The 14,040-nt window shown below is 31.8% G+C and overlaps 1 protein-coding gene across 1 annotated transcript in view; it reads left to right on the forward strand.

Moving 5' to 3' along the window:
• LOC117170859 overlaps positions 1-14,040 on the forward strand; it is a 54,391-nt gene that overhangs the window by 13,100 nt on the left and 27,251 nt on the right. Inside the window, 6 exon segments of the mRNA XM_033357901.1 lie at positions 4,008-4,110; positions 5,104-5,353; positions 5,464-5,860; positions 6,783-7,060; positions 7,140-7,263; positions 12,144-12,402. Coding sequence (XP_033213792.1) covers positions 4,008-4,110; positions 5,104-5,353; positions 5,464-5,860; positions 6,783-7,060; positions 7,140-7,263; positions 12,144-12,402 — 1,411 coding nt within the window.

Below are 14,040 nucleotides of genomic sequence, written 5' to 3' on the forward strand. Positions count from 1 at the left end.
TAATTAATTCTTGTATGTAAAATACACGTAATAATTCTTTAAAAGGTTATAGAAATTGAAATATTAAAAGACTTTTTATTGCAACGTACTGAATGACAAAAATAATAAATCAGACACATTCATGTTTACAGCCTATGAATTTCGTAATTACTGAGAGCTAGTTGTGGTTATTTTTATTTTCACGCCTTGACAAGATTTAAGATAAAAACTCATGTGTAATTGAAACTGATATTTAGAAAAAATAATCGTTCAAGGATATTAGTTTTTCTCGAAAAAGAACGATATCTTAACAAAATATGTATGTTTTCAATTAATTATTTAAATTTTCAGCAAATTCTATACATTATATAGCCAATCGGGGAATTTTTAAGTAAAAAATTGTGATTCATTACCCAAAATGAAATAATTAAATTTCTATTACAAAAATGATTTTAAACTTTAAATTTTCTACAAAATGGTTGAATTTTGTATTCAAAAAGACTAATTTGGTACAAAGCACTTGTATTTTCAAGAGGGAAATTGAATTTTTAGGTAACATATCAATTTTAAAACAAAGAACCAATTTTTAAGATCTTTTTCTTTTAAAAATTAAAAAAAATGTTTCATCGGGTAAAATATTTGAAAAACGGCATAAAATGTTATTTTAAAACTTGGGTTCGGTGTTTTCAACATCGATATTTTCCTTTGTAGTCAGGTAATTTATAATTTCCGTGAAGTTCTAGAAAAAGGTGACGCTTAAATAATTTGACAAATTAATTCCTAATCAGAAAATTCACACATATTGAATAATAAATAATTTATAATTGCATGATGGCGTATAATCAAGATGACAAAGTCATACCACCATCATATTAGCCAATTATTAATGTTATCCTAATTTGTAATTACTGATTGTGAGTTAAACTTTATTTTTAGGTAGTAGTTGCAAAATAGTTTCTTCGGTTGACAATAATTTTAAGAATATACTATAATCATCTCTAAATTATTTTATAATTTTGATACTGATGATTTAAAATTTAAGTTTAAATGTATTGTTTTGAAAAATTCCTGTTGATATGATTTATTGCTTCGAAGAATTAGGAAAAAAGTTGATTCCGAATTTTTAAGTGTTGAACTATATCATTTCATGAAATTAAAATATTTCCAATCATTAATATTAGAACAAATAAAACTGAAATTAGTTGAACAAGATCATATTGCAGAAAAATATAATAAGAATAAGAGTTTTTTACATTTCTTTCTATTCTGGTCATTTTTATCTATACTAATTGCAGTATTAAATTTGTTGTTAAGTACAGTTCTAATAAGGGTTTAAGGCTCTTTCCAGCATTACTATTTATTTATTGAAAACATAAATAGCAAAAGTTCAAAAACTAAGGTAAAAGGAGATTTATTTTTTGTTTAAACATAAAAATTTTTTAATTTTTTTAACTAAAAGTAAAAAAAGTTTACTTTGAGTTAAGCTTTGAGAGTGATAAGATGATTCTTATCCATAAAAATCAAATTAGTTGGTTTTTGAAAATGTGCCATATGCTTTAGTAATTTTGAACTTTTTCAATATGAATAATCAAAATACTCTTTCCTACAGTTTCGTTAGGTTTTTACGTATTGTTCATGAATCGTGACCTTTTTGTCAAAAAATAAAAAATTGATCTTCAAAATCGTAGGTCGAACATAAAAAATATTGATTTTCAACAACACCAAAGGACAACTTTTGATAAAATGGTTAAATTTTTAACTAAAAATATAGATCTTTAACTAATAAAATAATTTTGTCTAAATATTTTTTTACTTTGGACCAAGAATTTCAATTTCAAAATCAAGAAAATGAACGTTCCATGTCACGTCTACACTCTGTGAAATTCTTAAAAAAGATGACATTTAAATAATTCCACAAGTTAATTCTGAATAAGAAGCGTTATATGTATTACAATTTTTTAGTAACTTATGTGTATATTTTCCGAAAAATAAGAGAAGAAATTTTAAATACAAATTTGGAGGTAATATATTTTCAAAGATGACATCAATTGAAATAATAAAAAAAATCATTGTAATTGCGTGATTTGAAAACATCAAGATCAAAAATCAAACTATAATCATATTAGCCAATAATAAATATTTACATGATTTCATCATTACTGATTGTGACTTGAGCTTTATTTTTAGAAGTTGACAATATTCGAGATAGGAAATGTCGTGTGAATGAATATAAGATTTAAAAATGAAAATTCAGCTGAAGAATATTCAATAATTGTTTAAACGATATTTTATATCGTACGATTTTCCTACTTATAAACATTATTATTTTCTGTCCTAAACTGTAATTTCATCGTTTCAATAGCAGACGAACCAAAACAAACAAAAAACGGACATGAATCCATTTTTTGAGAAAATTGAGATAATTATTTTTTCTATTAATTTGCATGAACAATAAAAATGGTAACCTTCTATAGGACAAACCTACAGATTTCTTTTACACACAAAAAATGATTACCCTCAAGTTGGAAGATGAGATAATAATTAGCTTATCAACAGTTTCCAGTTAACTTTCAGCGAAAGAAATTAATGAAAGTCTCTTGTACGGTGGATTGTAAAAATTTCGTGGGGTTAAGTAAACGTCTAACATGCGTCAAATGGGTTAATATTACCAAACCTCGTGTGGTGGGAGGTTTGGAAAGAGTCGATGTTAAGAAAATTCTGCAGGCAAGCTGATTTCTTTCAACCAATCAGCCGATGGACTTCTGTTCATTTGTTTTTCTAAAAACGCTATGCTAACATTTCATAGTATAATTTTTATCTCAACTCTAAATAAGATCGTTATGTTTTGGAGTATACCCCCGAAAAATAGGCGAAGCTGAAAAGGCGGGGGGACAAGTCGGCGCGATCATTTTCTAAAATTTATGACATTACCAGAATAAATAAAGTTAGTTTTCAGAATATAAATGAATGAATAATTACTCTAGATTATTTATCATTTAAGACTGGTGCTATTTTCTAACTACGGCAATATTTACCAAAGGTTTAAGAAATTCGGCAGTTATGATATCGTCGTAAATTAAGTGATTTTCAGCATTAAAATAGAGTATAAATTAACTTGCGCATTTAAACAGAGTATAGGATTGACTATCTTGGAGAGCGCTTCAAAAATTCTTCCTAGTACGATTACTTAGTCTCATTTACACGAAGATCAATTTTCAAATAAAATTGAAGGTTTATAAGGTTGCCCTGGGTAGATTCACCGAAACTCGTCGAGCGCAGCACAACTACTTCCGGTAAGTCTAGACATTTTATTTAAAATATTATATATATATATATATATATAATTTTAAAGGTTTCTAAATTGAATTTATACATTGAGTTGAAAACTTTTTTCAGTTTCCATGTCTGAGTTTTGATTCGCGAAAACAATTTATTCAATACAGTGGTTGTGAAATAGTTTCTGCGGTGGAAAATCATTTTAAGAGTATGCTATAATCATCTTTAAATTATTTCATGCTTTCAACACTAATAATTTAAAGCTTGTCCTTTAATATTCTGTTTAAAAAAAGCTTTTGTTTTAATGATTTGTTACTTCAAGAAAAAAGGAACAGCATCATAAGAATAAGAGATTTCTAAACTCCGTTCTCTTCTGATCCTTTTCAACTTTCCTAATAGCTATAAAATTTTTTTGTTTTTTACAGTTTTAATAGGTTTTTAACACTCTTTTTATTGATAATAAATATTTATTGAATACATTAATATCAGACGTTGACAAATTAAGGTCTCGAGTATTTATTTTTATTGTTGAAAATGACGTTAACTTTGTTTTTCAGAATATATGCATTATCTTTCACGTGCAGAATTCTTTTAATATAAATAACCAAACTAATTTCGCCTTCTAGCTCGATAGGTTTTCCCAAGCAATTTCAATTGGTTGTGACCACTTTTTGAAAAATAAATACTTGATCTTCGAAATCGAAAAAAAGACATGTTCAATATTTCTTATATTTAATTTTAATTGTTTGCAGATGTATAAGTCAATACTTTTACTTGGAATATGCTCGGCGTTCGCTTCAGGTGCTTCAGGCAAGCATACAGCGAGGCTGTCAGGAACTACTAATAAGTGTCAGAGTAAGTGATAGCTATCATGTTAAGGGCCTTTCTATATGATGTCACACTATTTTGAAAACCTTTTCCATCCTTTTTTATCTGGAAACGATTATTTTTCAATTACGCATGTAATACTTGAACTCTGAGCAAGTAGTTGAATCTTCAACGAAGAATGATAATTTTATGTAAAAAAAGACGAATTCAAAACAAAATATATTATATAATTGAAATTAAAAATTTTTAACCAAATATTGAATACTTCAATTTTGAGTTTAAAAAATTGATTGAAAAAACATGAATTTTCAACAAAATTGTTAAATACTTAAGAAAGTTTATTTTTACCCAAAAATGTTTGCAACGAAATAGTTAAATTTTTAACCACATTAATGTATCTTTAACTAGTAAAATAAATCTTGATCAAATTATTTCAATTTTGTTCCAAAAAGTTTAATTTGCGATTGAGGAGAATTATTTTCTACTAAAAATACGACTGCGCATCATAACAAATTTTAATAATTGACGAATTTGAGGAATTTTCAAATTAAAACGACCAATTTTCTAACGAGAAAATAAAAAAATGTTTAACAAAATGTTTGAATCTTGTTGCAACAAAATAATTTTTTAATAGAGCAATTTAAATTTCATTAATTAAATTTGCATTAAAAATAATAAACTTCCTAACAAGGAATAGATGAATTTTGTTATTAGGTTCCAAGAATTCAATTTGCATTACAGAGACAACGAGAAAACGGGGAAGCTTTTTGAAAACAGAAGAGAAAAATAAATACTTAAAAAAAGGGGGCGAAAAGTATGAAATCTGTATTTAGATGCTTCAATTCTAAAATAGAATCACCAATTTTTATTCTGACATTGTTTTACAATGTTCTCTTATAATCAAAACATCTTACAAACAAAAACAAGTTATTATATTCACTACAAAAATATAAATTTAGAGTTAAGGAAAAACAATGCATATTGCAATTTTTAAAACTAATTCTTATCATTAATTTTCAGAAATCATTAATTGTTACGGTGAATATCTAGGAGATGAGCAAAGTGATGATAAACTTTGCACTAACTTATTTTTCGGTCTGGCTAATATTGAAAAAGATGCTTCTATACACATGACTACTGAATATGAACGTACGGAAGAAAATGAGTTCCAAGGGACCAACGATCATCAAAACAAAAATAGACAATTAAAAACATTCATCGCAATGCAGGATGCCATTTGGGATGGTCCTTATAAAAATAATAAAAATAAGTAAGTTTTCCATTTCCATCCGAGCTTAAAGATAGAACTCTATATCATTGACATCTATGAGAAGTTATGAGATAATAAAAATGAACATATTAATTCTTGTCACCCTTTAGAATATTGTTTAATCCGATTCTAAGAGAAAAACTTGTTGAGAATATTGTGAACTTCGTGGAAAAACGCAAGTTCGATGGTATCGACCTCCAATCGCAATATCTAACTCAAGAGGATGCAGATGATTCTGATAAGCAGAATTTCGTTTTACTCTTAAAGGCACTCAAAGAAAAATTCGATGAAAAAGGTTTACTTTTAGCTTTAGCAGTTGAAGGTATAGAATCAATTGCTAAGAGATATGATATTGAAGGAATATCGAAATATGTAACCTTCATAAATTTAAGAGCTTACAATCTGCACGGCGATCTTTACACAGATGGAAATATACTGAAATCTGGTCATCTTGCTCCGCTGTACCATTCATCCAAAGAAAATGCGGAGGATCAAAAATTGAATGTGGTAAGTACATTTATTAGCGAACATTTTTTATTTATTTGAAAGTACCGTTAAAAATTGAGACAAAAGTGCAAAATTGTAATTAGTCATTAACAAATAACTGAACATTTTCACAAGCAGATATGCGTTCAATTCATTTTCAATTAATATAATTGAAATTATTTCCTGGTGAATATTTGTAAATTGAAACGTTTCTCCTCTTCAGAATTTCCTTTATCTGATTGAAAATAAATTGTTAAACTTTATCGGATGCATCTGGTTTATACCTGACAATTTTAGAATTGTGTAAATGTAACATGTGTGATTTTTAAATATGCATGATAACCAATCATACTTTTTTATTGGTATCTAAAATTAATATGAAATTTTTAAGGGTTCAAGTTTCGAATTGCACTATCTGAAAGTGTTACATTGTATTTTTTTCTGTTAAGTTCGTATTCATACAGTTTAGAAAGTTTTGCAAAATTATGTAACTGTAATAGAGTGTACCGTGTCTATAATAAACTAATTCCATTTCACATTAATAAAGTGTGTTTGAAATCCCCAGCTAAATCTTTCAGAATGATGTTGTATTTTGATATATCATTCTGTGGTAAATAAAGGAGGACACATGTCACAATTTCATAAGTTTTCTTGAAATTAATTAATGGTCTCGTTTCAAGGAGAACACATGTTTTGTTCTGTATACATAAGAAAATATGTGTCTCGTTTCAAGGAGAACACATGTTTTGTTCTGTATACATAAGAAAATATGTGTCTCGTTGAAAGTTCCGGGCCTTTTTTGTGTCTGTGTAATTTTTTAATTTGTTATTTTCTAATTTTATGCAGTAACAACATTTAAGTTTTTGAATTAAGAAACTTTATTTAACAATTCAAAATTTCTCTAATAGAACAAAGCTATATTTCTCACCAATTCTTTTCACAGGATTCCATTGTGAAATACTGGATTTCGAAAGGTGCTCCACCAAACAAGCTAATACTAGGAACTACTTTTAAGGCAATGTCCTATACTTTAGCTAAGGCAAAAAAAGTTGGTAGCGACGCACCATTTGTCGATACTGTAAAATATAGGTCAACTACGACATGCTACGCCTTTACTTGCCCCAATGAAAAAGATCGTACATGGAAACAAATCTATGACAAAGAACAACAAGTCCCATATATCTACCAAGGGAAGAATGTCATTGGCTATGAGAACGTTGCGTAAGTCTTTACGTACAATTTGATTCAAGTTTTTATTTCAATAAAGTTAAAAAGATTTAATTTTAATATATATTTTCAGCTCCATCAAGAAAAAGGCTGAATATGCTATGAGTATGAAGCTCGCTGGTGTATTCGTGGATAGTTTAGAAGACGATGATATAAGTGGATTCTGTGGAAAAGGGAATTACCCACTTTTGAAGGCTGTAAACCAAGTCCTCAACAAATGTTAAATTCTTGTAAATATCATACTCGGAAAAATAAAGAATTTATTGCACTACTATAAATCCACATGTGCATGTATTTTCCAGTATTCCCTAGTAACTCGTTATTGGCCATAGATAAATGAGGTAAATTCTTTATGGGAGGGGGGGGGGGGGAATTATCCAGGCGATTTTATAAGCTTAGGGAATTTACATACATAAGAATTATGAATTATAAACTCTGTGAATTGAATAAACGTAAAAACATATTGAAATTAGTTTTTAAAAATAAAATGTGTTAGCCCAGGCAGGAATAAACATCGAGTCTACACATTTAAGTCTACACATGCAGATCTCCACGCTTAACTCTACAACTTTTTATAAATGAATTTTTTAAAACTCTAGGCATTAACTGTACACATTAAAGTGTACACGCTAAAACCATGCACATTAAACTCTGCACACAAACCTCAAACATTAAAGTATACACAAAAAAACTCTTCACGTTAAACTCTACACATTTAACTCTACACGTTATATACAGTCAAGATAGAAATTTTCCTGATAAAAAGGCCTACAAATTAAACTGGGCACATTAATGTCTGCACGTTAAACTCTGCACGAAGAAACTATGCACATTAAACTCTACACGGTTAAATGTACACTAGGGTAACTTAAAAACTCTTTTTTAGAGGGCAACGATCCCCCCAATTTCACCCCAAATCCGAAAAAAGAAATTCCTTCATTTTTAATTTTTTTTTTTATTTTAACAAGTGCCAGTTCTGACTTGAAGTTTCTTATGTAAAATGCATGGGGAAAAACCAATTTTTTGAGTTTATGGAATAATTTTTTAGAGTTTGAAAAAATGTGTCATGAAAGTATGGGGGCCTGTTGAGAATTATCCCACGAAGAATCTCATGTATCAGACATATGAGTTTGACACCCTTAATACATTCCCACGACTACCTGAAAACTACCCTTAAAACAAAAAATGTTCATTTTTCGTGAAATCGACCTTTTGTGGACTGTATTCTGGTCTATTTTTACTTCAAACTATTAATATTCGTCTAGTGGAATATTTTTAATCATTGTTTAATTAATTTGCAATTATTGAAACAAATGGAATTTGTTTTAATAAGTTTTGTTGTCGAAAATTTGTTGTTTTTTCTCCTTAAAATAATTACTATTAGTCTAGTGGAATATTTAATAACATTGGTTAGTTAGCAACATGAGGTAGTTAGTCCTCGGGGACTACCCCCCCCCCAGCTAAGTATTTTCATTTTTCAATTCCCTTTCCCCCACTCTTCCCCTATACATAAGCCCGAAGCTCCCCCCCTGGAAAAATCCTGGCACAGTTTTTAAGATAACTCAGCATTTATTTTATTATTTAAACAATCTTTTGATTGAACTAGTTCATGTAGGTGCAAAACAATACCCCTCTGCAAAAATCTTAACATTTTCGTTGAAAGCGATTCCCTTCTTCAAAATCTAGAAAAAGTTATCAGCTTTTCGCGCATCTCTTAGCGTTTACAAGATAACTAGAAATTTTCGTTTTTGGGGGTGGGGGGATTTAAACAATCTTTTTATTGGGTTAGTTCTAGTTGATCAAAGACAAAACGCCGCTTCAAAAACCTTCAAATCTACTTAGTTTTCACGTTTACATGACCGCTTTCAAAAAAGATCAAAATTTTTATTTTTTCAATTATGAAAATTTATTTAATGCTTAGTTTGGGGTGGCTCAGGACCATCCTCATTTATAAAATCTTGAAAATGCTACCAGTTTTTGCGTATGTCACAGTTTTCAATATGTACAGACTAGGTTGCAATAGAGTGCATGAAGGGGCACCTACAGCTTTAATTGGGATTTGAACCACTGAAAATACGGTAAAAGTATATAGGAAACATTTCAAAGGTCAGAGATCGAACCGCGGAATTTTAACTTGAAGATCGAGCACCTAACTGCCCGAGTTACCGAGGCTAACATCTATTATTATAGATCTCTCATTTATAGATACCATTCCTATTTAATCTTTAGCTGCATAAAACAATGTCGCCGTTTTGCATTGAGAGAGAAATAAATAGAAGATTTTTTGCAGACAATTTTCATGTAAACGTATAATTTATTATTATTTATAAATTTGAATTATTTAGAATCCCGCGTGAAAAAAGTTTTCTTGGCTGAAGCATGGCAAGGAACTTGGAAATATCTGGGTAAAGCATGGGTCACGGCTAAATGGTAACATGGCGCAAGCCTGGCTTTTGTCCGTTTCCCATGCTTAGGACACGCTAAATACAAATGTATATTCATGAGAACATGTAAGTGCCACAGAAAGTTAGTCTGCGTTAAAAATGAAAATCTTAGGTTTGCGAATAAGCCGACACGTCTCTAAATGGTAAGTTCACTACCAGGGTGCACCGAGTCGCGCCTTAGGTAGCTTGGCACGTATTCTACAAGAACTTTTTCAAAATCTAGATTGTTTCAACAGCCAATATTACTAAAAATGGTGAGTCGACGAACCGGGTCACCAGATGGAGCACCAGATAGTTTAATACGTATTCTACGGGAACTTTTAAAAATTTTGAATTTTGTGAACAATGAGAACAATTCCAAATAGTGAGTTGACTATCCGAGTGCACCAGGCCGCGCTCCAGAAGTTCTCGTAGAATACGTATTAAACTACTGAGTGCACGACCCAGTTCACCCGGATCGTCGTCTCACAATATTTAGTAATTTTAGCTATTGGAACAATCTAAATTCTGAAAAAGGTTCTCGTAGAATACGTGCTAAGCTACCTGGGGCATGACCTAGTACACCCGGGTCGTCGACTGACCATTTGAAATTGTGTTAATATATTTACAGTAACTATTTAATTTGTCTTATGCATACGTTTTTTTGTAGGCAAAAGGTTATTTACATAGAAGCACCTTTGAATTCTGACTTTGAATTAAAGGTGGGCATCAGCTGCCTTGATTTTAAATTAGCTCTAATATAACCATCTTGATTATCATGCCAGCACACTTTTTCTGCTGCCTCTGTAACTAGTTTTACACACCTCTCAACTGACTGAGTGTGTCATGCGAATTTGAAGTAGTTAGACTCTGGTAGAGCTTTTTCTTTCAATAAAGAAGCAATGTCTTCAGTTGGCATCTTGGACAGTAGTGGCGGCAGTGTTAACTTACAGATTGATCAATCAATAAGTTCGGTATAGTCGTTTGCACTCAAATTTATCGAAGGTATTATCAAGTCTCTTACATATTCAAAATACCTTCAATAAATTTTAGTCCAAACGACTATACCGAACTCTTTGATTGGTCAATCTGTAAGTTAACTCCGACGCCACTACTTTCCAAGATGACACCTGAACACATTGCTTCTTTATTGAAAGACAAAGCTCTACCAGAGTTTGACTACCTTAAATTCCCATGCCACACCCAGTCAGATGAGAGGTGTGTAAAAGAGGCAGCAGAAAAAGTATGCGGGCATGAAAATCGAGATGGCTATATTAGAGCTACTTTAAAATCAAGGCATCTGATGCCCACATTTAATTTAAAGTCAGAATTCAAAGGGGCTTCTTTGTAAATAATCATTTGCCTAAAACAAACACATGCATAGTACAAAGTGAATAGATAGTATAAATATTGCAAATACAATTCACCATGGTTGGTTAGTTGGGCAGGGTGGAGGTGAGACTCGCCTTGCAGCCACGTCCTCGCCCTGAGTCCTGGGTTATTTCAGCACAGATTCAATGTTGAAATGAGCTGCGAGCTACAATATGATATGTTTAGCTAATAAATTTGTTTGTGAATCACTTGTTAGATTCTCATTAAAAACCTAATCTGTTTAATCAACACTAATCGGATATGAGAAATGGCTTTTTACGGGACTGTACAACTTATACTATAATCTAAATTTTTTGCGCGAATACAGTTAAGAAATAACAGGTCTATAATTATTTTTTCTGAATTAAGAAAACTATTTTGAATAATTTTTACACTATTACAAATAAAAAATACAATTTTTATGGGTTGTGGCATATGTTTAAAAATCGTCGAAAATAATGAAATATCGTTTTTTGACGATACAACCCGCAACTTTAGGCCTTTTACGCGAATATAGTTAATCAGTAATGGTCTAATTTATTCTTCATTAAGGACACTTTTAATAACACTTTTTTTCTATCAGAACAAAAAAGCTCTTATTTTTTAATTTTTGCATGTTTTTGAAAATTACCTGCATTTTCACTTTTTTTTAACTTTAGGCCTTTTTCACGATTTCAAATTAGGAAAGGAAAAATTATTTTTATTTTTCCCTTAATAATCACGCCTATGCGCAAGTTTTCTGCGCTATTAAAATTGTATTACAGAAAAAACGCGTTTTTCGATCCACCCTAGAGAGTAGTCTTCATTCCGAAAGCAGACAGGTTCGGTTATACTTCACCCGAGGATTTCTGACACATTAGCCTCACATCTTCTCTACGAAAAACAGTGGAAAGACTCGTTAACAGATAAACTACTTTCTGGACATCAAATGAGCCTTTACCTACACCTCCTCAGAGGTGATTAGGGTGGCCATGATCGCACACGGTGTGCCTACTGCAGTCGTGGAATGGAGTTGCCAAATTTTAGCCAATAGAAATCTAACCATGACTAAGGGTGATACCACTTAATGTCTAACCGTTGACTCGGGATACCCGCAGTGAGGTGTGTTATCACCCTTGCTGTGGTGCCTGGCAGTGAATAACCTGCTTCATCTACTCGCGAGTCAGGGCCACAAAGTTATAGGCTATGCGGACGATATACTGGTTATCGTGCGCGGTCAGCATCTGGATGCGCTCTTCGGAGTAATGCAGCAAGCACAAAGAATAGTATATTCATGGTGTAAGAGGACTGCACTATCAGTAAATCCGAGTAAGACGGATGCAGTTTTAGGCACCAGACTATGCGACAGCTGTCTGGTGGAGCAGGGTTTAAATCTCTACTGTGAAGTCCCGACTGAAAAGGATCAGAGGACTGATTTTGACAGGTATCACTGGCGCCTCGAAGTCGATACCCACGATGGCCCTGGGGGCACTCATACGTTTGGAGCCCCTTTACCTCACCATAAAGGCTGTGGCTGCGAAGGGAGCCTGGAGATTAAATACTGTAAACGATAGCAGTATCTCGGCAGTTATGCAGATACCAATCGACATCGCGAGGAAGCAACTCTGAGCATGCTCAGGGACAAAATGTCCACTCGTCGCTACCTTTTCGAGAAGAAGTACCGAGTTGGCCTATCCACGAAAGAGGAATGGGCTAACGGTAAGGCACACCTGCCCAGTGATGGAGACAGCTGGTTAACAGATTTCTCCAGGAACAAGGAAAACGCTGGAGCAAGTGTATATCGTAGAAGGAACGGAATAAGCTTACAATTGCCATGGGGTCCTTCGCAACAGTCGTGGAATTTGAGACTATGGCCTTGCTCCAGTGCGCCTATAAGGCTATTGAGCATGGCAATAAAAGAGACATTCGCATCTGCTAATTTTCACGTTGCTACTAGTATGGGGGTGCTTTAAGGCACTAAGGCACTGAATAAGCCAGCGACAGAAAACCGAGTCACTATGCTCTGAATCCCTGGACACATAAGCAATGAGATATCGGAAAGCTAGCAGAAAAAGAAAATTTTACTCGACCTGAGCCAATTGTAGGCATTTCCATTAGGCTAGTTACCGAAGATATTAACTGGCTGACCGAGGAACATCAGAATGAGTGGCTTTTGGTCTCTGACTGCAGGCAGATTAAAACACTGTTAAGCTTAAAGCTAAACCCTCATTGAGCGAAGAAAATACTTAAGCTCGACAGGAATGAAATCAAGTCCTAACATAAATTTTGATAGGACATGGAAATCTCCGATATCACAGACATAAGATAGGGATTGAAGAAAGTCCCCTCTGTCGCCTGCGCGACGAAGTTAATGAGACTTCTACTTATATTATCTGTCACTGCCCTGCGATTGCGGGAAAACATGTAACACTCACACGCAGTTACTACATCAATGAGTCTGCAACACCAGCCAACAGCGTTGCTGATATCAAAATAGTTACTTTTCTAGACTAATCGGTAAATATTTAACCAAGCAAATACGTAAATGGTTAACAATGCAGTTTGAATTTCCACAGATGTGTGGAACTTTTGATCAAGAATATTAATTTTTTACCAAGAAAAGTAAACTAAGAACCTGTTACATAAATTTTATAACTAATAATGGAATAGTAAAAGTTTAAAAAAATCAGTTTCTAACCAGAAAGAACTAGACAAAAGTAGTTTAACCTTCATCCGAAATGTTGAGTTTGCAATAAAAAATATTAGCTTTCTATCAAGTAATACAACAATTCACATAAATTTTCAACCTAACTAATAAACTTTTTACTGAAAATGAGAAATTTTATACAAAAAATCCAAATTTTTAATTAGAGATGGCATTGTTAAATTTTCAAAAAAAATTATTTTTGAATAGAAAAGCAAGTTTTCAATAAAATAGTTACATTTCTGAACCGAGATAGATCTTTTACTTATAAAATTAATGTTTAACGAAGTACTTAAAATATCAACCAAGCTTTTGAATTTAAAATTAAAAAGATTAACTGTCTACAACAAAACATAAATGTACAACAAATTTTATGAATGTTCAACCAAATAGTTAAATTAATTTTTAAAGACGTAATTCAACTTTAAACAATGTACTTGTATACGCAACTAACAAAATATAAAAAAGTAGAAGTTTTATGAAAACAGGAAAAATAA

The sequence above is a fragment of the Belonocnema kinseyi genome, chromosome 4, assembly GCF_010883055.1.
Source record: "Belonocnema kinseyi isolate 2016_QV_RU_SX_M_011 chromosome 4, B_treatae_v1, whole genome shotgun sequence".
Classification (NCBI taxonomy): domain Eukaryota; kingdom Metazoa; phylum Arthropoda; class Insecta; order Hymenoptera; family Cynipidae; genus Belonocnema; species Belonocnema kinseyi.